The sequence below is a fragment of the Lucilia sericata genome, unplaced genomic scaffold (genome assembly GCF_015586225.1).
Source record: "Lucilia sericata isolate MDLA Ls3-8-SP2 unplaced genomic scaffold, ASM1558622v1 Contig000848F_arrow, whole genome shotgun sequence".
Taxonomy (NCBI): domain Eukaryota; kingdom Metazoa; phylum Arthropoda; class Insecta; order Diptera; family Calliphoridae; genus Lucilia; species Lucilia sericata.
Genome location: NW_023994840.1, coordinates 102,988 through 130,146, shown reverse-complemented (window position 1 = coordinate 130,146; position 27,159 = coordinate 102,988). Strand labels below are relative to the sequence as shown.

General features: G+C 33.6%; 5 protein-coding genes across 5 annotated transcripts in view; 4 read left to right on the top strand and 1 right to left on the bottom strand.

The window, feature by feature from the left end:
- Positions 1-1,158: 1,158 nt before the first annotated feature.
- On the bottom strand, positions 1,159-1,880 carry LOC119608544 (thioredoxin-like protein 4A). Its single transcript, XM_037963004.1, has 2 exons — positions 1,653-1,880; positions 1,159-1,591 (listed from the first exon to the last, which is right to left on the bottom strand). The coding sequence occupies exons 1-2, from the start codon at positions 1,728-1,730 to the stop codon at positions 1,241-1,243; spliced, it is 429 nt and encodes a 142-aa protein (XP_037818932.1). The 5' UTR covers positions 1,731-1,880; the 3' UTR covers positions 1,159-1,240.
- A 517-nt stretch (positions 1,881-2,397) lies between these two features.
- LOC119608540 (leucine--tRNA ligase, cytoplasmic) lies at positions 2,398-7,092 on the top strand. The gene is made up of 5 exons (XM_037962998.1): positions 2,398-2,568; positions 2,773-3,360; positions 3,870-4,111; positions 4,173-6,676; positions 6,742-7,092. Exons 1-5 carry the CDS (start codon positions 2,566-2,568, stop codon positions 6,948-6,950), a joined length of 3,546 nt encoding a protein of 1,181 aa, XP_037818926.1. The 5' UTR covers positions 2,398-2,565; the 3' UTR covers positions 6,951-7,092.
- Positions 7,093-13,249: 6,157 nt separating this feature from the next.
- Positions 13,250-14,316, top strand: LOC119608541 (trypsin-1). Its single transcript, XM_037962999.1, has 2 exons — positions 13,250-13,605; positions 13,677-14,316. Exons 1-2 carry the CDS (start codon positions 13,334-13,336, stop codon positions 14,230-14,232), a joined length of 828 nt encoding a protein of 275 aa, XP_037818927.1. The 5' UTR covers positions 13,250-13,333; the 3' UTR covers positions 14,233-14,316.
- A 4,964-nt stretch (positions 14,317-19,280) lies between these two features.
- LOC119608545 (chitinase-like protein Idgf3) lies at positions 19,281-21,920 on the top strand. The gene is made up of 4 exons (XM_037963005.1): positions 19,281-19,403; positions 19,478-19,838; positions 20,935-21,110; positions 21,170-21,920. Exons 1-4 carry the CDS (start codon positions 19,295-19,297, stop codon positions 21,820-21,822), a joined length of 1,299 nt encoding a protein of 432 aa, XP_037818933.1. The 5' UTR covers positions 19,281-19,294; the 3' UTR covers positions 21,823-21,920.
- A 4,131-nt stretch (positions 21,921-26,051) lies between these two features.
- LOC119608538 (protein timeless) overlaps positions 26,052-27,159 on the top strand; it is a 52,540-nt gene continuing 51,432 nt past the window's right edge. The window contains exon 1 of the mRNA XM_037962995.1: positions 26,052-26,936. The gene's annotated coding sequence lies outside the window, so the exon portion shown is untranslated. The remainder of the gene's footprint in view (positions 26,937-27,159) is intronic.

Genomic DNA, 27,159 nt, shown 5'->3' with positions numbered 1-27,159 from the left:
AAAAATCATTGTTATCTCAATAATAAGAAAGTTAAAAACAAAATAAAGCAAAAAACAAACACCATTAAATTAATTTAATTACATACATATGTATTTGTATTATAATTTCAATAATTTAAATAATATTTTCATTATTTATAATTTTTCTTTAAACATTAAAGAATTAAAAAAAAACTAAACATAAGCATTACGAAATAGTTTTAAACAAAATAAAAGAAAATAATTATTATAATTTAAGTAAAATTAAAAATAATTAATAAAAAACATATATTAACAACTAACAATATAATTATTATTAGTTGAATGGGTATCAAAAAAAAACACAAACAAAAAATAAGAGAAAAACAACAAATAAATAAAATTCGTTTAAGTTAAATAAAACAGAAAATAAAAAAACATATATGAGTAAAATTTTAGTTAAATGTTATTTAAAACAGAAGAAAACAAACAAATTCGAAAAAAAACAAAATAATATTAACAAAAAACAAAAGGAAAACCATTAATGTAAATGTTAGCAACAATTTAATAAAGAAAATCAGTAAATAATATTAAAAAAATCATTAAAAATTTGTTTTATTAGATGCGAAACGCCATAATAAAGGAAACTAATGTTTCATTAAATGGAACTATCGATACTACCCATTGAGGCGTATGTTGTTCAAATTAAACATAAATTTTACAGTAACACATGCTTTCTAGGCGAATTTGTATAAATGCTTCTCTGAAACCGACCCGCAACTCTATAATGGACCTAAAATATCTAAATATATTCTGTAAATTGAAAAACAAAACAATCTTTTCAAAATTTTTATTTACCAAATATTAAAAAGAAGAACTTAAATATCTTACATACTAATAGTACTCCTTAACATCTATCCTTAGGTGAAACCACCAAACCGCGACCTTTACGGGCGCCCGATATACTGTTTCTACAATATCAATCATTTCTTGTTTATCCTCAAGAGGCCAATTGATTTTATTATTACCCGTACTATCGATACTACCCATTGAGGCGTATGTTGTTCAAATTAAACATAAATTTTACAATAACACATCCTTTCTAGGCGAATTTGCATAAATGCTTCCCTGGAACCGACCCGCAATTCTATAATAGACCTAAAATATCTAAATATATTCCGTAAATTGAAAAACAAAACAATCTTTTCAAAATTTTTATATTTTTATTTACCAAATATTTAAAAAAAAGAACTTAAAATATCTTACATACTAATAGTACTCCTTAATATCTATACTTCGTTGAATAGTCCTTAGGTGATACCACCAAACCGCGACCTTTACGGGCGCCCCGATATACTGTTTCTACAATATCAATCATTTCCTGTTTATCCTCAAGAGGCCAATTGATTTTGTTATTATTACCAGTACCCAAATCAATCATAATATGTTTGTTACGAAAGAAAAACATTACCGTACAGGGATCATACAATTCGTACATTTTATTGAAATCAGGAACTTCGGTTATGTCCACCAAATAAATGACAGCGAAATTTTTCACTTTCTCCGCAATACTATACAAGACCTCATCCATTTTCATACAGGCCGGGTCCCAATCGTGGCCAAAACGTATGACCTATAAGCAAAATAACAGTAATTGTAAAAATATTTAAGGCCTAAAAGCAATATTTACTTACCACTACGCGGTCTTCCTCAGATAAAATGGCCTGATCCACTTGCCAGCCATTGTGTAAATGTGGTAACATATAAGACATGTTGCTGGTTTATTTAAGTCCACTTTTCTTTTTAACGTAATTAATTTTAAAGGTATTTTATTTAAATTTAAGTTTATTTTCTAAAATTTCTGCTTAAATTTCTAGAAAACGTTTAACAACACAGCTGTTGCCAGAGCCCTGCGCCGACAAATATTAACGACGGCTGAAACTAAAAATATTTGTGGCGGCTTAAAATCGACTTTTATTCAGTTATTTTTATATTTTCAACGAATCCGAGAGATTAAAAAGTGGTATTTTAAATACAAATATTTAAATTGTCTACTAGAGTAGGAAATTTTTGTATTCGTAATACTATTTTATTTAATTATCTCGTTATACAACTCATTTTCACGAGATTTACTTATAAACTAACGGTTCACAATAATAAGAATACACAATTTTTGTAATATTCTGCTAAAAATTCAATATTTAGTAACTTTTCGTATTGTTGGTAAACAAATTTTGACAGTTTGGTATTTCGAACAAAAACAAATTGGCTGTGTTTTTTGTAGACGTTCTTGTACAACGCAACTCGTGTCGCAACTTTATTAATTTATTTTAGTTAGAACTATAATAAATTTCAATTACCCATGTCTGGTTTCTATATTGATATTAATTCCTAATTGTAATTCCCCTACGGTGCTTTTTAAAAATGACAACTCTGGCCACACTGGCCAAAAACCGCTTATTGAAATGTCAAAATTCTTTTGATTCTTTTTGGTGGAACAACACGTTGCACTTTTTGTTACAAGATTATTTAAATTTTTAGCGAAAATTTAAACAATTCTAAATAAATTGTTTCAAAAAATAGCAAGTGCGCAGCTACAACAACAGTATGGTAAGTGCAGGCAAACAATTTATAAGCTGTGGGTAATTTTACACAAATATTTTGATTCATTCACAAGAAATATTTTTGCAAAGAAGTGTGGTTGAGTGTTTGTCGTCATGATTTTCTCCAGAAAACATACCCTCAGTTTTGCTGATGTAATTTACAAAGAATATTATAAGTGAAAAGTAAACATTTAACTTTCTCTGCTTACAGGCTAATGTGGAGCGTAAAGGCACCTTTAAGGTGGAATATTTACAGAAGATCGAACAGCAAGTGCAACAACGTTGGGAACAAGAACATCTACACGAAATCGATGCCCCCGCGGAGCCCAAAAAATCTCAAGATGAGAAATTTTTCGTTACCTTTCCTTATCCCTATATGAATGGCCGCTTGCATTTGGGTCATACATTCTCATTGTCAAAGGCTGAATTTGCTATACGCTATCACCGTTCCAAGGGTAAACGTGTTTTGTGGCCTTTTGGTTTCCATTGTACCGGCATGCCTATTAAGGCTTGCGCTGATAAATTGAAACGTGAAATGGAAGATTTTGGTTATCCACCACAATTTCCAGCTGTCACTGCAGAGGTTGCTCCTGTCGAAACTTCCGATGTGCCCAAGGATAAATCGAAGGGTAAGAAGAGTAAGGCTGTTGCTAAGACTGGTTCGGCTAAATATCAATGGCAAATTATGCAAAGTTTGGGTTTACAAGATGAGGAAATTAAACAATTCGCCGATGCTGAGCATTGGCTAAATTATTTCCCTCCCTTGGCTGTAAAGGATTTGAAGAGAATTGGTATACATGTAAGTATTAAGTTAGTTATTTGATATTTGATTGAAATATTTGTTTTGGTGGGTTTATTATGTGCATTTAGGGATTTTTTTTTAGTGTGAAATTGTTGTTAAAAATTTGTTAAATACATCTTTATCGAACTTTTTTTTTTATTAATCGTTTCTAAAGTAAATGTGTTTTTCATCTCCATGTTGATGAGTCATTTATTGGATACTTATCAGAAATATATAGTTTTAAAACAAAAGCGTCTCAGAACTGTTTAAACCTGAGTTATTGAAAATTAAAATCCGATTCATAATCTAAAACGATAACATTTCATTTTTTCATTAATTTTCACTCTCCATCTAATTAGCATAGTAGTATATTTATGATTATTACCAGAGGCACTTATATTTGTCAAAAGAATCAGTATACAACTACGACTCTATTGGGCCTGTTCTGTGCTTCCTTACCAGTGCCTCTGGTAGAAATCGAATCTACAGACAATAACATTAACTACTAATTATGATTATTATTATAGGTTGATTGGCGTAGAACTTTCATAACCACTGATGTGAATCCCTTCTACGACTCCTTTGTACGCTGGCAATTTATGCACTTGAAAAATCGTGGCAAAGTTATGTATGGCAAACGTTACACCATTTATTCGCCCAAGGATGGTCAACCCTGTATGGATCATGATCGTTCCACGGGAGAAGGTGTAGGACCTCAAGAATATACTTTAATTAAAATGAAAGTTTTGGAAAAACCCGCTAAATTAAGGTAAATTAAAAAAAAACAATTCTATTTTAATGTGCAAGTTTTACATGGATAACTCTTTTAGTGCCATCAAAGAACCGGTATATTTGGTAGCTGCCACCTTAAGACCTGAGACCATGTATGGCCAAACTAACTGTTGGTTGCATCCCGATATTAAGTATATTGCTTGGCAAACTACACGAAACAATGAAGTTTGGATCAGCACTAGACGTGCTGCTAGAAATATGTCCTATCAAGGTTTCACCGCCGAAGAGGGTAAAATTGTTGAATTGGCCGAATTAACGGGACAAGATCTTATGGGTACACCTTTGTCTTCACCTTTAACCTCACACAAAATCATTTACACTTTGCCCATGTTGTCCATTAAGGAGGATAAAGGTACTGGTGTTGTGACCTCAGTACCATCTGATTCTCCCGATGATTATGCTGCCTTAATGGATTTGCAAAAGAAGGAAGCTTTTAGACAAAAGTACGGACTCACTGATGAAATGGTTTTGCCCTACGAACCCATTTCCATTATTGAGGTACCCACTTTGGGCAACATGTGTGCCAAATATGCCTACGAATTGTTGAAAATTCAATCTCAAAACGACAAAGACAAATTGGTTGAAGCCAAGGAATTGTGCTACCTTAAAGGATTCTATGATGGTGTCATGTTGGTGGGTGAGCACAAGGGTAAAAAGGTACAGGATGTCAAGAAAGACTTGCAGAAACAATTGGTTGACTCTAAGGAAGCAGACATTTACTATGAACCCGAAAAGACCATTATTTCTCGTTCTGGTGATCAATGTGTGGTGGCCTTGTGCAACCAATGGTATTTGAACTATGGCGAAGCAGAATGGCAAGCACAGGCTTTCAAGATTTTAGAAAAAATGGAAACATTCCATGATGAAGCCCGCAATAATTTCGAACATTGTTTGAATTGGCTGCATGAATATGCCTGTTCGCGTACTTATGGTTTGGGTACCAAACTACCTTGGGATGAACAATGGCTTATAGAATCCTTGTCCGACTCTACCATTTACATGGCTTTCTACACCGTTGTTCACTTGTTGCAAGGTGGTTCTTTCCGTGGTGAAAAACCCAGTCCTTTGGGCATTAAAGCCGAGGATATGACTCCCGAAGTTTGGGATTATGTATTCTTTAAGGAAACTCCTTATCCCAAAACAACAAAGGTGCCACAAGCTACTTTGGATGTTTTGAGAAGAGAATTCGAATATTGGTATCCCATGGATTTGAGAGTGTCAGGAAAGGATTTGATACAAAATCATTTAACATTCTCCATCTACAATCATGCTGCCATATGGCCCAATGATGAAACCAAATGGCCCAAGGGCATGCGTGTAAATGGTCATTTACTTTTGAATTCCTCAAAAATGTCCAAGTCTGATGGTAATTTCCTGACACTACATGAAGCCGTCGACAAATTCTCTGCCGATGGTATGCGTTTGTGTTTGGCTGATGCTGGTGACAGTGTAGAGGATGCTAATTTTGTGGAAAGTACCGCTGATGCTGGTATTCTTCGACTGTACACCTTTAATGAATGGGTTAAGGAGATGTTGGCTGCCCGCCCTGCTATGCGCAAGGGCCCTCACCATACCTTCAACGATAAGGTCTTCATTAGTGAAATGAATTTGAAAACCAAACAAACAGATGAACACTACAAGAAAATGTTATTCAAAGAGGCTTTGCGTACTGGTTTCTATGAACTCCAGCTGACCAGAGATAAATACCGTGAATTGTGCGGTACTCATGGCATGCACGAGGAATTGGTATTCGAATTCATACGCCGTCAAGCTTTACTCATTGCTCCCATCTGTCCTCATGTGGCTGAACATGTTTGGGGTTTGTTGGGCAACAAACAATCCATACTCCACGCCCAATGGCCAGAGGTGGGTGACATCAATGAAATTGATATTATGTGCTCGGAATATTTAATGGAGGCTGCTCATTCCTTCCGTTTGAATTTGAAAAATCTTTTGCAAGTCAAGGGTAAAGGTGGCAAGGAAAAGGCTGTCGATCCCACTTCCGTTAAACCCAATAGAGCCTTAGTGTGGGTGGCCAAAACATATCCTCCTTGGCAATGTTGTGTTCTTGACACCATGAGAGAATTGTACACTCCCACTGGTTCACTGCCTGACAATAAGGTCATTGCTGCCACTTTGCAAAAGAAGGAGGAATTGAAAAAGTTCATGAAACGTGTTATGCCCTTCGCCCAAATGATACGTGAAAAGGTGGAAAGTGGTAAAGGTTTAGCTGCCATGGCTGTTAATCTTGAATTTGATGAACGTCAAGTTTTGCTTGACAACTTGGAGTATTTGAAGAATACTTTAGATTTAGAGGCTTTGGAGGTGAAATACACCGATGATCCTTCGGCACCCGAAAAGACAAGAGAAGAAGTAAGACCTGGCAGTCCCTTCATTGCTTTCACCGTTGCTCCTCATGTTCCCGTTACATTTACCAATCCCATTGAGAGATCTAGCCTGTTTCAAGTCAACACTGTTGTCTCCGAAGGTGAAACGGTTAAAACGTTGCGTGAAAAATTAGGCAAAATTTTGGGTTTCAAAGGTAAATATTGCTTTCATCTTTATTTTATTTTCATTTATGTTATTTATGTTTATTAAACTTTTCAGCTGATTTGTCCACTCTACAAATCTGGCGTTATGAAGATCCCGTTTTGGGACCCCGTCAATTGCCCGAATTCCAAGACTACAAAAAGGGCAAAACTCCATTGACCGATGGCTCTTTGTTATTGGATATGGAAAAACAGCAAGTTACTTTGGTGGAAGAGAATGGTACCTCAATACCTGTAGGACGTAATTTTATCTATGTTGTGGAGTAATTTAAAGTATTTTTGTAATATTTTCTTTTAATTTTTCTCTTTTCTTTGTTTTCTTTAATTTTTCTTTTTATTTTTCATTTGCTCTTGAGTTTTTTATTTATGAAATAAATCTACATTATGCGAAGCATAATTATAAAGCTTATAAAAGTGTTTTAATTTAATCTGTTTTGTGTATTTACAAATCATTCAGAGAAATTTGTTTTTGATCAGTCTACTAGTTATAGATCCCTTACAAGAGCTAATTCCGAAAATCACTTAATCGCAAATAACTCATAAATAAACAACAGTATCAGAACATAATAAAGTCCACTTCCGAAAATAGGTTCTAATTCAATCGAAACGACGTGTTTTTATACCCTACACCACTTTAGTGGGGAGGGTATATTGGATTTGTGCTGATGTTTGTAACATACAAAAATATTCGTCCTAGACCCACCTTAAAGTATACCAATCGGCTTAGAATCGTTTTCTGAGTCGATTAAGCTATGTCCGTCCGTCCGTCTGGCTGGCTGGCTGTCCATGTAAACCTTGTGCGCAAGGTACAGGTCGCAATTTTCAAGACAATTGGATGAAATTTGGCACGCACGTTTTATTTGACCCAAGGACGAAGCCTATTGGAAATGGTTAAAATGGGTCCATTATTTCACCTAGCCCCCATAGAACAGAACCCCCCGAAAAGGGGTTCTGAGCTCATAATTATGCTAAATATACAGATATATCGATAAAATACGGCACAACTAATTTTTATTGAAGTCTTGATGACCCTGCCAAATTTCATAAAGATCGGGCCCCATTTGACCCTAGCTCCCAAAGTCCCCTTCAGAAAATTACTTCAATGTCCCAAATTAACTTATAAACACAAATATCGCGATGAAATTCAGCACAATAAAATATTATGTAAATATAAATATATTGAAAAAATTTTACCGGGCTCGGTCCATATTTGCGCCTAGCCCCCATATAAAGCCTCTTTCAGAAAATTAGTTTTTCATCCATAAATTGCTTAAATGTATCGGAACAAGGGAATATTGAAGATAAATATGAAAAATAAATCACATTTAATATTCATAACTGGTGTAGGGTATCATATGGTCGGCCACGCCCGACTATACTTTCTTACTTGTTTTTCTTTCTATATGTATTACAGACAATTTTAACAATTCTACCAGTTAAAGTACCAAAAGGATTCATCATATATCATCCTCATTCAATCGGGACCAAGTATGTTAAAATTCTTGTAAATTCTGATTTTGTGAAAGTACTATTCATTTGTACAAAAAGTACGTCAAAAAATGTACCAAATTATTAGCCTAAATTAGGTCCTTAGTAGAGTCTGATTTGTAAAAAGCTTACAATTTGTAATCAAAATTGACTCAATGAGTTTGAATATATTTTATACTTTTGGTACTTTTTCTCTCCGTAGCGAATATTTTCTAAAAAAGTACCTATAACAATAAATCTTCGAATTTCCTAAAAGTACCAAACTTATATTTGTAATTCCCGGGATTTGCTATTGCGGAAATTCCAGTGAATAACACTACTTGAGAAGCTAATGTATGATATAGGTTTAAAATAGTTTGTTATTAACTTTTGCTTGTTTTGAAGTTGTTTGTTTCTAATTGGAATGCAAGCACATTTTTAAAATTGTTGCAATTTTTTAATGTAAATAGTTTTTGTCAATATATTGTTCGTAATTCTTAAAATATTTTGGGTGATTCATTTCTTCATCATCATTACTATCAATTCACCGATGAAACGACATTTCACTAATATGTAACCACGTGGTTAAGTCCAACTTGTATGTATTGAGTCATTTGTAGTATGATATTAATATTAACATCAGGGAGATTTTCGGAAAATTGACTTTAATAGACATTTGTGTCAATTATGGACCGAACTCAACATAATTCTAGAGGATCCTTTATTTCTTATAACAAATCATTTTTGTCGACTTTTCTCTTAATATTTACCACGACTGTTAAATGTTTTTTTGGTAATAAACTGCGTTATCTATCTATATGAAATATCAGAGATTTTGGTTCTTATAAAACTTGTTTAAGTCGGTATTTGTAAGCCACTTATGAACAATAAAATCGTGGGACCTCATATGGGGCTAGGGTCAAATAATCTATTAATATAGTATATTTTTTGCTAGATCGTCTTAGAATATATATTTTTATAAGTCTATGTTCGATATTTCGATGTGTTACAAAAGAAATGTATATCCACACAGAATTCGTAGTGATTGGGTTAGGTTTGATGTGTCCACTCAGATCCCGTTTGTCCACTCAGAATACGTACCATCATATTAACCTCAGACTTGCTCATTTTGAGGAGGCTTCTCGTTAGGTTCGTCCCATAGGATTTTTGTGTTTCTAACCCACGTTTCATTAAGTATTCCAAAATACCTTATGGGTTTCGTTTCGTCGAATGGTTTTACGTTCATCAGCTCAACTACCTTACCTCTAGGAGAGTATTTGGTTAGTGCTTTCTTACAATCTAATACAGTCTTATATTTTACATTATCATCTGATATCATCCTAATTTCCTTCTGGCTGTCGGTAAATATGTAAAGGCCTGCGGGAGCCATATTTATTCTAATTTAATTTACGCATTGCTCGGACTTCTACCTGGAAGCTAATATTGTGATTATGTAAACATTGGTATATTTCTATTTCTGGGTCTTCAATATAGAATCCCAGGCCCACTTTGTTCTCCAATTTGAGCCATCCGTGCAGCAACGGATTCCCACATGTATTTCCTCTAATGTTCCGCTTAACCAAGACATTTTATCCGGGATCAGTGTTCCAAAGGCACGTCGGATGATTTTGTATAGTCTTCTAATGTGTCCAGTATACATTTATGAGGTGTCCTATAACCGCCAGTTCGCCTAAAGTTATGAGCCGTTCGGCTGTAAGTGCAGCGTTTTTAAAGCCTTGGTTGACCACTTATACCCATGCACCATGTATACATGAGTAAAGAGCACAAAATGTCACCGTGTCACAAAAATGGTGACCGTGAAATACCATTTTCCTCATAGTTATATCGTACATCATTCAGCTTATCCACATGTTCCTTAGCATATAGTTGATCCAGTTACGGAGCACCTGGTCAACATGAAACTAGTCTAAGGATTGTATAATAGTATCAGTTAGGATCATTGAATCCTCCTTAGGAGATACAGTAATCTCTATAAAAGCTTTAAGAGGTACTCCACAAGGGGGAGTACTATCACCACTCTTATGGAACATGGCCATAAATGATAATCTCTCTTGGCTATAAAACAGTCGCCTATGCTGATGACGTCGCGGTAGCGGTATCAGGCGATCATCTTGAAACCATATCCCAAAGGCTAGAACAAGCACTAAAGATCATTAGCTCGTGGAGTGTCGAATGTGGTCTTAGTGTAAATCCTAGTAAAACGGAACTTGTACTATTCTCTAGCAAATACAAGATTCCTTTATTTCCTCTTCCTTGCCTAAACGGCGAAGTATTAAAACTCTCGGACAGCGCTAAATATCTGGGCGTTATCCTTGATAAGAAGCTATCTTGGAGTACAAACGTACTTTCTAGGGCATCTAAAGCCATTACGGCACTATATGTTTGTAGGAAGGCCATAGGAACATGCTGGGGCATAAATCCAATGAATGTTCACTGGCTCTTTGAGGCAGTTATTAAACCTATTATGCTATATGGGGTTGTTGTCTGGTGGCAGGCGCTTGAAAAGGCTTCACTCAGACAACAACTGGAAAAAGTAATGAGATCAACTGCGCTTCTTATCACAGGCGCTCTCAGAACAACTCCTTCGAAGGCGCTGTTCACTATGCTCAACTGGCTCTCGGTCGATCTCCTTGCAAGGAAATTGGCTATGTCAACTGCGGCCAGATTGAGTGTAACTGGCAAGTGGAAACAATGCTCCATAGGCCATGCTAGGATCATAGATCTTATACCGAATAATCAGTACATTGTTGATTATTGTATTCCGGTACCGTCTCTAGTGAGAAAGTTCCAATATTATATCTCTTCGGAGTCTGAAGAATCTCTCCTTCCGCCAAATAATTGCTTCCGAGTGTATACAGACGGATCCAAGACGACGAAAAGAGTTGGTGGTGGCATTTTCATTGAGGAATTTGGAACGAAAATCTCCTTCCGACTTAATGATGAATGTAGTATCCTTCAGGCTGAAATATCGGCGATAAGGAGGGCGGTAAATTGGCTAAGGTACTATCGGATATCTAACAGGGATATCAGAATTTATACTGATAGTCAAGCTGCTATTAAATCCCTAACTGGTGTGTTCTCCACATCCAAAATTGTCCATGAATGCCGGACGTCTCTCAATGAGATGGCGAGGCATTCGAACATCACCCTAATTTGGGTAAAGGGACATGGGATTTCGTATGGCAACGGTATTGCTGACACCTTGGCAAGAGCTGGCACTATGCTTAGCAGAATGGATATAGATCAGTTCTGCGGTATACCACTACTTGCAATTAAGAGGCAAATCAGTGAAAAATGCCTCTGCATTGCTCGCGACAAATGGTCGCGTGAACACACGTGCTCAACATGTAGAGTACTGTGGCCACAAATGGATCCTCAAAGGTCTAAATATCTTCTTGAACTCCAAAGACCGCAGTTAAGTAGGCTGATATCGATAATCACTGGCCACTGTAAATTTGGGAACCATGCCAGACGCATTGGTCTCCCGTTCAACGATTACTGTAGGAGTTGTCAAAACGAGGATGAAGAAGAGACTATTACTCATCTTCTCTGCGATTGTCCTGCTTTGGCGGAGGCCCGTTTTCAGACGCTTGGATCGACCTATTTTGGTGATCTAACCGAATTGTCAAACATTCAATTAGAACGTCTTCTAGAGTTCATTAATTTGTCAAAATGGGTGTGAATCCTATTACTCACACTACTCATCCACGGCAGCTGCCCTGGCTTTCTCATTTCTCATCATCTCCTTCTCTTTGCAACTGTCTCTGTTCTTTCACTCTCCCCTATTTCTCCCTCTCTTCTCTTTTCTTTTTCTTACAGGTATTTTTACAAAGGGATCAACATGGACCCAAGTAAAGCCGAAATTGGCTACCTGTGAAAACCTAACCTATCAGTGTGCTCGGTATTGAAGGCGCCTTCAATGCATACCGCCAGTGTATATAGTTTTCTTTTTAGGTTCTTAGGAACAATTCTAGAACCAGCTTTTTTAAGAGATTTTTGTTTGAATTATACAGGCCAACAAATATTAAGTTAAGATATCTCGAAGAAGGAAGATGGGATGGGACAGATAACACTTTCAGATGACATAACAGATTTTTATCAATAAAGGTGTCTTCTTATAACGACACAAATATAGCTAAAAAAGAGGATTTTTCAGTTTTAGAACACTATATATTATATAACTGATTTGATAGATATATTATGAGACCATATTCGGATTAAGCGATGCTCAATCCTTTGGTCTATGGGTTAAAAATTTGATGGCCTGTATTATATTTATTCAAAGCACGTCGAAAAAAGCTTTCTGAAAATGAGGTTAGAATGATGGGCATTCTAACTTGGACGAGTGGGGTCGGATGAATGTAGAGTATGTGAAGAGTGCAGTGTCCTATTGAGTAGTATATAAAAATGAAAGTTCCATTCAAAATATATCAAGTAATTACGGATGTATACAACTAAATTTAATCGTTTCCCATAAAATTCTATTAAAAATAAATATTAAGTTTAAATTACAGAAATATTTAATCTCGAGAGGAAATAGATTAAAAGTTAATAACAACTTCCCCTTTTCCAAACGGAACATTATAATTAGTTTAAAATTCTTGAGCCCCTATTTCAAGTGCAACTCAAAAAGTGCATAACAACAGTTAATACAACAGTTTTAGAATATAAAACAAAAAACCACCAATGTTTTTATAAAAAATCATTTATAAAAAACTTCTACTTACCCCCATTTCTACCATAAAAAGTATTCATGGTATTTAAGTCAAGTATTAATACAATCTGGTCTATATCTAGTCTATATTTTAATTTCTTTCTTCACCCATTATTGCTGGAAGTCTGCACATATAGTACAGTTGGCCTACATACACTTGTGACTAGAGTTTAAAGTCAATAGAAAATATAATAGATAAGAACCACCACCACCTCCGAGTATTTTTATATAGTACGACTAACTCACGGCTCAATGGGCGGTCATTTTGGTAAAGTTTATTATTAGCAATTGGAAAATGTTTGTAATCAACTTGAAATCTTCATTAAACAAAGTAGTATAAAAGCTAATGAAAATTTGAATTTGTATAACAGTTTTTCATTGAACTACCTCAAGTGTACTTGTAGTAATCAGTTTCGGAATAACGCGAAATCGCAGTTAATTATTCAAAATGTTTAGATACGTTTTAATAGCAGCAGTATTATGTCTGACTATATTCGTCCTAGAGGTACAAGGTAGAGGTTGTTTAATACCCAAAACTAAACAAAAAAGATCAGTGGATTATGAAGTGGGGCGACCACGTTTGGATGGTCGTATTGTGGGCGGTTATAAAATCAATATTACCGATGCTCCTCATCAAATATCGTTACAAACTTCGGGTCATATTTGCGGTGGTTCTATCATTTCACCACAATGGATTTTAACAGCAGCTCATTGCACCGAGTAAGTCTTTATAACTTACTAGATAACTAGGACCAGTACTATTCTAATGAAAACTTTATTTAACCTTTCAGAGGCCGCACAGCTTCTCGCATGAAGGTTCGTGTTGGTTCTTCAGAATCCGCCAAGGGTGGTGAACTTATACAGGTGGCCGAAATTGTCCAGCACAAACAATTCAATTACACGAATGTTGATTACGATTATTCGCTCCTAAAACTCACGAAAGAAATTGAATTTGACGATACCAAGAAAGCTGTAAAACTACCCGATGTCAAAGATGATTTCATGGATGGTGATACTTGTTTTGTAACCGGTTGGGGCAATACTCAAACCTCAGCCGAATCCCGCGAATGGTTGCGTCAGGCTGAAGTGCCCATTTTTAATCAGGAAGAATGTTCAGATAAATATAAGAAATTCGGTGGTATTACTGAACGTATGATTTGTGCCGGCTACATTGAGGGTGGCAAGGATGCCTGTCAGGGTGATTCTGGTGGTCCTTTGGTAAATGAATCTGGTGTTTTAGTGGGTGTTGTTTCGTGGGGTTATGGTTGTGCTAAACCTGATTATCCGGGTGTTTATTCTAGAGTTACTTCTGTGCGCGATTGGATTCGTACAAATAGTGGAGTTTGAGAAATTTGTTATAGAGAAAATTGTTGAAAATATTATGTTGCATCTTTTTGAATAAAATTAAATTTAAATAAAAATCCTTGGTTTTGATTTAACTCGTTCAGACTAATGATTTTTTAGAAATTTTTACCTCAATAACTAGATTTGTGAAATGATTATTAGGTCAAGATACGCTACATAGAACGGTTCTGAAACTAGTTCTTTCAAAACTGATTGTTGATCTAACTCATTAGAGTGGTGGCGTATTGAGTGGAATCTTCAAAATATACTTTGATGATTTCCATACCGTTAGCTCGAGTACTTTAGCAAAGTGGTCCGCCTTGTCCAAAATTGTCACTTACGCCTTCTTTGCAAGTCACAAAGGGGCGGTGGTGAGTCATTCCTCACCCTTAAAATATACTTTATATTTTAGCAATCTTTTATTAGTAGATTTTCCATAGAAAAGTCCTCTTATAAAACGTGCAAAATTCAAATTTTTTCACCTTATTTGGCAGACATTTCCATTTAACTATAAAATTTGAAATGCAACAGGTGCCATTTCAGCAACACACATCCTTATAAATTAAAGGCAGATATTCTGTCGATATTGTTTTATTTGCACATTCACTCTCTAATAAAAGTTTCCATCTCACGTTTTATAAAACACTTTCAACAGGTTTGTTGACATAACATCGCCGCCTCCACAAGTGAGTGTGTGTGTGTGTGTGTGTGTGGAAACCAACTGCGTTGGAAATATTGCATGCATCAGCACTATTTAAACTTAAGAAAAAGTTTCCTTTCAAATCGCTAACACTGTGTGGGAATGTGTTACTAGGACAACCAGTAATCATCAGAAACATCCCACATACGACCAATTCAAAGGAAAACTTTTGAAGAAAGAGGAATAAAATCAATGTCAAGTGCAATGTTTTGAAAAGTTTTCTGAAAAATAAATAGGGGGAAAAAACTAAACTGAACACATTAACTTTTCTTACAGTTTTCAGGTGCAATAAGATTGTTACACTCGAATAAATATTTAGTCAGAAGTATTAGGTAGGTAGGTTGATAGGAGGATGAATATTACTTCAAATCCGAAGAAATACACCTAGGCCACTATCGGGCCTGTTGTGCGCTCCTTATCATGGAAAAAAGGGAACTGAATGAATTATTTTTTAGTGTTCATAAACTCAGTTTCCTGAACGTAATTCCTAAGAATCTTCCACTCAGTGTTAGTCAGGAATGTTATTTCCGGAATAACATCACTTCCAAGATACTTGGATCTAACTTCGACGAATGCCTGGCAGTGGCAAAGAAAGGGCTCCAGAGTTTCACTGTCCTCTCCACATGCGTCGAATGGTTTCGCGTTTGTCAGGTTAACTGCCTCGAGCTCCCTACCTTTTAAAGCTATTATATTCGCCCTTTCGTTACCGACAACTCCCGAGTGGGCTGGTACCCATATGATGTGAACCTTACCTCTGTTAGAGTATTCAGTTAAAGCTTTCTTACAATCCACTACGGTCTTAGATTTAGTTCTATCACCTAATATCGCCCTAATTGCCTTCTGGCTATCGGTAGTCAGAAGCATTAAAGTTTGCCATTGATTACCCCTCGTGGGAAACTAATTACTTGGTTATGTGCTAGTCTAATGATTGTGGGCTTTTGAGTTCGATTTTCATCTAAAAGCATGGAAAGGAATTTCTGGTTATTTTTAAGGCATGGAACATTTAAATTTTAAAATACATAATAGGAAAATAATGGGAAAATGGAAAATTTAACAACTCCCACCAAACCGTAAATGTTTAATACAAAATAGAAAAAAATGAGGAAAAAGGAAAGAAAAAAAGGAAAAGGGAAAAGAAAGATAGAAAAAGTTAACTTTTTAAAAATGTTATTGCTCTAGACTAGACTATAGAATATGTGTAGTCTATAGTCTAGTGTAAAGTCTAGTCTATAGTCTAGTCTAAAGTCTAGTCTATAGTCTAGTCTATAGTCTAGTCTATAGTCTAGTCTAGTCTATAGTCTAGTATATAGTCTAGTCTATAGTCTAGTCTACAGTCTAGTCTATAGTCTAGTCTATAGTCTAGTCTATAGTCTAGTCTATAGTCTAGTCTATAGTCTAGTCTATAGTCTAGTCTATAGTCTAGTCTATAGTCTAGTCTAAAGTCTAGTCTATAGTCTAGTCTATAGTCTAGTCTAAGGTCTAGTCTATAGTCTAGTCTATAGTCTAGTCTAAAGTCTAGTCTAAAGTCTAGTCTAAAGTCTAGTCTAAAGTCTAGTCTATAGTCTAGTCTATAGTCTAGTCTATAGTCTAGTCTATAGTCTAGTCTATAGTCTAGTCTATAGTCTAGTCTATAGTCTAGTCTAGTCTATAGTCTAGTCTATAGTCTAGTCTAGTCTATAGTCTAGTCTATAGTCTAGTCTATAGTCTAGTCTATAGTCTAGTCTATAGTCTAGTCTATAGTCTAGTCTATAGTCTAGTCTATAGTCTAGTCTATAGTCTAGTCTATAGTCTAGTCTATAGTCTAGTCTATCTCTAGTCTATAGTCTAGTCTATAGTCTAGTCTATAGTCTAGTCTATAGTCTAGTCTATAGTCTAGTCTATAGTCTAGTCTATAGTCTAGTCTATAGTCTAGTCTATAGTCTAGTCTATAGTCTAGTCTATAGTCTAGTCTATAGTCTAGTCTATAGTCTAGTCTATAGTCTAGTCTATAGTCTAGTCTATAGTCTAGTCTATAGTCTAGTCTATAGTCTAGTCTATAGTCTAGTCTATAGTCTAGTCTATAGTCTAGTCTATAGTCTAGTCTATAGTCTAGTCTATAGTCTAGTCTATAGTCTAGTCTATAGTCTAGTCTATAGTCTAGTCTATAGTCTAGTCTATAGTCTAGTCTATAGTCTAGTCTATAGTCTAGTCTATAGTCTAGTCTATAGTCTAGTCTATAGTCTAGTCTAGTCTAGTCTATAGTCTAGTCTATAGTCTCGTCTATAGTCTATAGTCTAGTCTATAGTCTCGTCTATAGTCTAGTCTATAGTCTAGTCTATAGTCTAGTCTATAGTCTAGTCTATAGTCTAGTCTAGTCTATAGTCTAGTCTATAGTCTAGTCTATAGTCTAGTCTATAGTCTAGTCTATAGTCTAGTTTATAGTCTAGTCTATAGTCTAGTCTATAGTCTAGTCTATAGTCTAGTCTATAGTCTAGTCTATAGTCTAGTCTATAGTCTAAGTCTAGTCTATAGTCTAGTCTATAGTCTAGTCTATAGTCTAGTCTATAGTCTAGTCTATAGTCTAGTCTATAGTCTAGTCTATATCTAGTCTATAGTCTAGTCTATAGTCTAGTCTATTAGTCTAGTCTATAGTCTAGTCTATATAGTCTAGTCTATAGTCTAGTCTATAGTCTAGTCTATAGTCTAGTCTATAGTCTAGTCTATAGTCTAGTCTAGTCCTAGTCTAGTCTAGTCTAGTCTAGTCTAGTCTAGTCTAGGTCTAGTCTAGTCTAGTCTAGTCCTAGTCTATAGTCTAGTCTAGTCTAGTCTATAGTCTAGTCCTAGTCTAGTCTATAGTCTAGTCTATAGTCTAGTCTATAGTCTAGTCTATAGTCTAGCCTATAGTCTAGTCTATAGTCTAGTCTATAGTCTAGTCTATAGTCCTAGTCTATAGTCTAGTCTATAGTCTAGTCTATAGTCTAGTCTATAGTCTAGTCTATAGTCTAGTCTATAGTCTAGTCTATAGTCTAGTCTATAGTCTAGTCTAGTCTAGTCTATAGTCTAGTCTATAGTCTAGTGTATAGTCTAGTCTGTAGTCTAGTCTATAGTCTAGTCTATAGTATAGTGTATAGTCTAGACTATAGTCTAGTCTATAGTCTAGTATATAGTCTAGTCTATAGTCTAGTATTTAGTCTAGTCTATCGTCTAGTCTATAGTCTGATCTATAGTCTAATCTATAGTCTAGTATATAGTATAGTCTATGGCCTAGTCTATAGTATAGTCTATAGTCTAGTCTATAGTAAAGTCTAAAGTCTATTATCTAGTCTATAGCCTAGTCTATAGTCTAGACAATAGTAAAGTCTAGTCTATAGGCTAGTCTATAGTCTAGTCTGTAGTCTAGTCTATAGTCTAGTCTATAGTCTAGTCCTTAGTCTAGTCCTTAGTCTAGTCTATAGTCTAGGCTATAGTCTAGTCTAGGCTATAGTCTAGTCTATAGTCTACGCTATGGTCCAGTCCAGTCTATAGTCTAGTCTATAGTTTAGTCTATAGTCTAGTCTTAGTCTGGTATATTGTCTAGTCTGTAGTCTGGCCTATAGTTTTGTTTATAGTCATGTCTAAGTTCCAGTCTGTAGTCTAGTACTATAGACTAGACAATAGTCTAAATTATATGTATACTAGACTAATCCGGTCTATTTCTAGTCTTTAGTGCGGTTAAAAAAAAAATTAAAATTTAAAGAACTACGTTCAGAAAAGTACTATTCCGAACATCGGACGATAATACCTTCAGCCTTGACATAAGTGTTTTTCACCAAAATCTGTCCATGAATATAAGAGTACAACAGGCCTGATAGCCACCCTGATATAGTTTTTCGGATCTAATAATAAATAATACATTCCTTCAACCTAGCCTATCTATACTGACAGCCGATGTAAGGTATCATATCATATCATTCTTCATTGTGATTAAGTGGTTATAATATTTCAATCAAACAAATTGCAACTTTGTATAAAGATGCTATTTATATTTTATAATATGAATAATTAAAATATTTTTATGTATATTACAATTAATAAGATGTAAATATTATGCCCTATAGTAATTAATAGATTAGAGATTGGTTTAAGCCGATATTTAAACATCGTGATAAAATATGCATGTAAATAAAACATATATATGATGATCGGTTCATTTTGAAAATTGTTCTATTAATAATCAAAATATGACTTTTTTATGAAAGATTTAAAACAGGTTTAAATCATTTGATTTTGAAGGGGGTTTAAATTCGACTATGACAAGTGATTGTGGTTTTCTCTGTAATAAAAACGTTTATAAATTGTTTCAGTCTTTATAAGAGAATTGCAGTGAATCTTATTAAAACGAAGAAAATGCAGCATTTTGTTGGTATTGCAGTGATCTTACTACTAACATTTTTCAAATGGTCACAAGGCATTAAATTAGTGTGTTATTATGACATGTCAAGTGCCAGTAGAGTGGGTATGTATCCAAATAATTTATTTTTACTACTATGTATTGGTAATACTATGTACACATTTTCTTTTTCACTATGGGTCGAGCAAAATTTACTTCTCAAGATATGGAACTTGCTTTGAGTTATTGTACTCATGTTATATACAGTTATGTGACCATAACACCGGATAAATTAATCCTTACGGCTCAAATGCCCGAAAAGGAACAGGAACTAGCCAATATGCAATATTTTAAAAATAAATATCCCAATGTTAAGTTTCTTCTTAGTATTAGCGGTGAAAATAATGACAAAACTACTAAGAGTTTTTTACAACTATTAGAAGATCGGCAGGCCACGAAAATTTTAATTAAATCACTAATGGATGTGTTAATCAAATATAAATTTGATGGCTTAAGTTTGGATTTCCCCTTACCGACAGTATTGCCTACTAAACCGCGTCACACTAAAGCAACGGTTCCCAAATGGGGGTCCGCGGACCCCTAGTGGTCCGTAGTAAAATCCTAGGGGGTCCGCGAAGACGAACGAAAAAAACCATGAATAAACAATATTCTGCTTTTATATGTATGTACAAATATATCCAATTTTTGTGCAATAATCCCAAATTTTTTGGTGACTTTTTGAATTTTATTTTTTCGGTTGTTTATCAGGAAGAAGCTAGTCCCTACAAATTTATTGTATAACTTTTATAAAGTAAAGTACTGCGTGATTTGTAATTTTTATTTCCTGTATATGTACTGAAATAATGGTTTTTATTTCAGACAAATAATACTCTGCCTTACAATTAAATTAGGGATACTGGTATTCCAGAGTATGAAGTTCAATTCAAATACAAGCTTATTACAGATTTAAGTTTATCAAATTGTAAGCAAAAATGTTCTCGTTTGAAAGGACAACAATTATATATTTCCAAAACAGAGGTGACTCTTTATGCATCTCTTTATAAATATTACAATCCGACGTGATACACAGATTTTAACTTGATTTTGTCGACCAATACATATTATTAAATTAACATCAGAAAATCCATAGCGTTTCGCGTAAATATGTAGCCAAAAACCATGAAGTAAAATAATTCGTTGGTATTTTAAAATTCAAATTTAAGTTCCAAATTCACACTACTTTAACAAAGAGTTCAAATCATATATTATGCGGATAACGCATTCCGCAACAACATAGAAGAAGTCCAACTTTCTTATATTATTTTCCCGAAAACTTAGCTCACTTACTCAGTTCACCCTTTGCAATCGCAACAAATTTTTGAAACGTGACTCCTTAAGCACATGTGACAATATTTGATAAAGAAACCTTTTCGCTACCTTGAAGAAAAATGAACATGAAAGATCTCACGATCATAAAATTAAACATCATGTTAACATATCAACAAAGAAGTCATTCTATCTTCAAAACATGCAATTGAAAACCTATCTGAAATATTATATATTCTCAATGTACGGGAAAAAAAATATGTATGGGGGTCCGCGAAATTAAATAAGCTCTTCAAGGGGTCCGCGAAGTAAAAATCTGTGGGAACCGCTGCACTAAAGTGTGGAATTTTTTTATTAGTTTATTTAAAATTCATCATTTTGATACTGATCCTAAATATATGGAACACAGAGATCAGCTAACGATTCTGATACAACTATTAAAAGCCCATTTTAATGAACGCAATCTTATGCTGACATTGAACGTATTACCCAATGTAGATTCGAGAAGTAAATACTTATTTATTTATACCTAAACTTATTCCTACATAAACATTAATATTTTTCAGAATATTTTGATATCCCTGAGATTATAAATTATTTAGACTTTGTTATTCTATCGGCATTTGATTTTTGTACACCTCAACGTAATCCCCTAGAAGCTAATTTCATGTCACCTATAAAAATTCCAAAATCCGCAACACTTCCACATAACAGTGATTTGTCTTTGGGAAATATTAAAGATTTTTATAAATTCTGGCATTCGCAAAATGTACCGCGACACAAAATCGTTATTGGTGTTGCTGCTTACGGTCGTTCTTGGAAAATGACAAAATATTCGAATAGTAATGGTGTGCCTCCAGTTTACTATACGGATGGACCAGCTACTGCTGGCCCCCAAACCTATACGCCTGGATTTCTATCTTATCCTGAGATATGTGAAAAGTTAAGTGATTCTCAGTTAAGAAATGTAACTGATCCTAAAGCAAAATCTGGTGTTTATGCTTTTCGTCCGGCAGATAGTCATGGTCATTTTGGTATTTGGATTAGTTATGAAGACTATATAACGGCTGGAGCGAAAGCAAATTATATACGAAATCATAATTTAGGTGGTGTTGCTTTAATCGATTTGAGTTTAGATGATATACACGGTGTGTGTAATGGTGAAAAATTTCCCATATTGAAATCAATTAGATTAAGATTGACTGAAACACATTCTTGAGAAAACTGCAAAATTTTTATAAATAATTGTTTCTTTTTAATGTAATTTTTTGTATTTGCAATATGTGTTATTGAATACTAAATATACCCAGTGTGCTTTGCCACCCTAAAAACAATATAGTAAATAAAATATCCACTTTACGATATTTGATATACAATTTTCACTTTCATTTATTTCATATGGGAGATGCCACGCCTACTATTGCAAGTTTTTTTTCCACGTTAATTTGGACTTTAAAATAACCTATGAAATATTATAATAATCTAGTAGTTTCCTAGACATACGAATGGCAGGTGCCAAGCACCCTATTGAAAGTCCTCCCATTTTTCTCAAAATGTTCAAATGAATGCCAAAGTTTTTCGTTCAAAATTTGAGAATTCTATCTCTAATGGTTTCTCAGATTTAATTAATATGGGGGTTCTAAGCCGCCCCTAAATGTTTAGATGAATATTAAAAATCTTCGTGCAAAATATGAAAAATCTTGTTCTATAACTTTCCCACATACACGAATCTTTGTATTTAATTCATATGAGAGGTACTCCTCCCCCTTGGTAGTATACCAATTTATTATCCAAATTAAATTAAAGTAAATTAAAGTTCTTCGTGTAAAATTTTGAAATTTTAACTCTAATATTCAAAGACAAACAAATTTTTGTAATTATTTAGTTCATATAGGGGCTGCTACGATCCTATGAGGATACTAAAGTGGCGCGGGAAAAAATTTGAGGAATCTAGATATTATATTTTCTCAGATATACTAATGTAAGATTTTTATATCGGAGGTGCCATGCCCACTATTCTTATTAGTTAGTTAGTTAGTTAGTTAGTTAGTTAGTTAGTTAGGTTAGTTAGGTTAGTTAGGTTAGTTAGGTTAGTTAGGTTAGGTTAGTTAGGTTAGTTAGGTTAGTTAGGTTAGTTAGGTTAGTTAGGTTAGTTAGGTTAGTTAGGTTAGTTAGGTTAGTTAGGTTAGTTAGGTTAGTTAGGTTAGTTAGGTTAGTTAGGTTAGTTAGGTTAGTTAGGTTAGTTAGGTTAGTTAGGTTAGTTAGGTTAGTTAGGTTAGTTAGGTTAGTTAGGTTAGTTAGGTTAGTTAGGTTAGTTAGGTTAGTTAGGTTAGTTAGGTTAGTTAGGTTAGTTAGGTTAGTTAGGTTAGTTAGGTAGTTAGTTAGGTTAGTCTAGGTACTGAATACAGCGAAATACATACATTTTGATAACAATTCCGTTTATTTTGTATATTTCAACACAAGTTATTAACAAACCATTTTTTTCGAGTGAACAGTAACCAGGAAGTCAATTGACGCAAATCAAATGTAATTAATTTCTAAGACACTGCTTCTTTTAACTTCTTATATAATTTGAAGTAGAACGTTTTTAATCTGAAACGTATAATATTCTATAACATTTCATAAAATTATTATTATTATTTGATGGTGTTAATGCGTGGCTTTAAGGATTTAAAAATAAAAAATGAATTTTAAAATTTGTTTGTGTAGTAAATTTAGAAAACACAAATTTAAAAAAAAAAACTCAATCTTAGCCTGGATTAAATTTTTTATTAGTTCCAAAATTTTTGGAAAATTGAGTGAGCTCTAAAATTTTTAATAAACAGCCATTTAGAGTAAAGAATCAGAATCTTAAATTTGTGAAAGTAAAGTTTGTTAATTAAAATTTCAGTAATATATTGAACCATTACTTTTAGTTGTTCCTAACATATGCAGTCTAAAACTTCCGTTAACGCCTTAATAATATGTAGCTATGATACTTTTAGTAAAAGTAGACTTTAAAACCAAGCTTTATGTCAATTTTTATTTCGATATCAGAAATTCTGCCACAAAGATCTAATTTAACTGGACTATAAATAAATCCCAACATTAACAATTCAAATCAGTATCATACGATTTAGAAAAGTATTTATCAATGAATTCAATTGCTAACTGTATGCATTGACAGAGATGAAAATAAAAGTGACAAAACAGAATCAACGAAAACAAATTTCGTACTTCAATTTAATTTATTCATTAATTTTTTTAACACCTTAAATTATTTAGCATTCTTTAATTTATCGTTATATTGAGTAACCCCATAAAATATTTTTTCCCTTCAATACGATGAAATGTTAACATGGTTAAATAAAGTGCCAAACACTTACAGTACTTTGTGACCAAATGCGACTGAGAGCTGCGCAACGTAAAAAAGTGGGGCATAGTTGAAATCGGGAAAATTGTAATTTTTTAAAATGGTTTATTAAATATTACCTATAGGTTTCTAAAAATAGAATATACGATTTTATTATGGAAATTAATTCAGATAAAATACATTAGAAAATGTACCACAAAATGGAGTTGGTGCTGATACAATTTCTAAAGTTTTTTTGTCCTGACACCAATATTTGGTGAGCAGAGTTAAAGGATAAAAACGTAATGACATCAAAATTTTCAATTGCTGGTTGAGAACTGAGGGCCTTTAAAAAAATATATTTTTTTATTTTTTCGTATTTATAGTGCATTAATACGCATCATTTGAGAGGTATTCCTACAGAAGAGTGGTTCACGGAACACCCTATTATACAGTATACCCTTCTCAAGTATGATATATTCGACTAAAGAGAATCTGGTATAAGACTATGTGTAATTGTAGACCGATTTATAACCTCTGGCTCCCTTATCGTACAGTACTGAAATGTCTAGATCATAAGAAAAATACTTTCTATTATTATATATCAACGATTTATGTCGATATTTTAGAGTGATATTCTTCCCAAAAACTCTTTTGAATTTTCAATAGGGGACTTTGTATAGGGGATAGGGTAATTTAAAGCTATTTATGGTAGAGAGATTTATATTTCTACAAAACTTGTTGAAGGTGACCGATCTTATATAATACAAACGCAATGAGCTCTCAGGTATTCTTTCTTTTACGCGTACTTATGCGGTGTGTAACTTTCTGAAAGGGGAACTTACATGAACAATATATCAACAAAAGACTATAGACTAGACTATAGACTAGACTATAGACTAGACTATAGACTAGACTATAGACTAGACTATAGACTAGACTATAGACTAGACTATAGACTAGACTAGACTAGACTAGACTATAGACTAGACTATAGACTAGACTATAGACTAGACTATAGACTAGACTATAGACTAGACTATAGACTAGACTATAGACTAGACTATAGACTAGACTATAGACTAGACTATAGACTAGACTATAGACTAGACTATAGACTAGACTATAGACTAGACTATAGACTAGACTATAGACTAGACTATAGACTAGACTATAGACTAGACTATAGACTAGACTATAGACTAGACTATAGACTAGACTATAGACTAGACTATAGACTAGACTACAGACTAGACTACAGACTAGACTACAGACTAGACTACAGACTAGACTACAGTAGACTATAGCTAGACTATAGACTAAACTATAGACTAGACTATAGACTAGACTATAAACTAGGCTATAAACTAGACTATAGCCTAGACTATAGAATTGACTATGGACAAAAGACTTGACTATAGTCAAGTTTATAGATTGGGCTATACACTAGATTTACTACTGAAAAAATTACTGGTATGAACTTTTTTACCATGCCTGGTATAAACTATTGTACGACCACAAAATACCTATGTATACTTCCCTATGGAAGAAATACAAACAACAAAATGACGAATAATGAAAGCACTACGACAATTAAACTTTGGCAAATGATTTTTGTGAATGATTAGTTTTATTTGTATATACCCCCTGATAAACATTACGTAGCACCTTTAAATGAGAAAAATTCTCGGTCTAATACAGAGCAGAGAATGATATGGAAAAAAAGCAAAGCAAACAAACAAGAAAATCGGTGACATAAAGAACGTGCTGCACGTTGTCGTTACACGTGAGTCGAGTGGAAACAAAACGAATAGTGGATAGAAAAACAAAACGTTTTACTTAACGTGCATTGGCGTAAGTGGGACAGCTGGTAAGCAAAAAGAGTACGAAAGACTAGAGAAAGCTTTTTGTTCATTATTTGCAAAAAAGAAGCTTTTATTTGCTATGCCGGCTTACAAAACTCATGCAATTGCAATGTGCTGGTTTGTAAGAAAGTGCAAAAACACTTTATATTGTTGTTGTTTGCCAAAGGGGAGGGGGTAATGGTAGGAGGTAATAGTTTGTAAACAAACACAGTTAGCTGCAAGTACTCGCAAGTTAGGAGAGTCAATTCAACAAATATTTAAATCACTCACAGTTGAAACGACCAAGTGAACGGATGTTGTAAACGGAAAACAATTTCCAAAGTCTTTTCTCACTTAGAACAACAGTTTTAAACATAAAAATTTGTGGAAATTTTTAAAATAAAATTAATAAAATTTTAAAATATTTAATTAAAATAAATTTCTTAAAAAAAAGAAATTATTAAGAAAAGAAAAAACTACAAACAATTAATTTCTCTTAAAAATTTATGGAAAATTTTCATTTTACATACAATTTGAATATATGTAGATAGTATACCAGAAAACGTGACTTGTTGAATAATAACAAATGCACAACAACAAAAGATTTTACAAAAATAGAAATCACGTTGCAAATTTATGTAATTGTTCAAATATTTAAATGTCAAAACTAAATTCTAGTTTTAAACAATAAAAACCAATAATCAATTAAAGAAAATTTTGGGAAAAAAATTTAAAATATAAAGCAAAACCTGAAAAACAAACAAGTGAAAAAATGTCAAACAAAAGAAAATTGCATAAAATGTTTTAAAGAAATAGAAAAATAAAAACAATTAAAAGCTTGTGTTACTAAATTACCAACAAAAAGCTTTAGTTAAACTTGAAATTTTTAAATAAATTAATAGTTGCATAAACAACAACAACAATAAAAACTAAATATAAACATTATCTCTACATATTATAATTAACTAAACAAAAGGTGACAGTTGACTGTGCTTAAAGCTTAAAAATATTAAAAGCCAATTGTTAATTTGCAATAACTGTATTTTACTACTAACTAAATACCTTTGAATTTAGTTCCGGAAATTAAAGTTTTTCTTTTTCCACTACACACAAATAAATTTTGGATTATTTATTTAACAACAACAAAAGAAACATTTGGTAAGTTAATATTATCTAAGAACAAGTATCGAATCTTAATAGCCTCTACCTATAAGATAATTATACCCTATAGTGTGGAGTATATTATAAGTTTGTGCTGATGTTTGTTACATGCAAAAATAATTTAAAGTATACTTCTGATAATACTTTCTGGGCCGATTAAGTCGTGTCCATCTCTCGATGTAAATCTAGTAAGTAGTCAAACTATAGGTCGCCTTTGTGC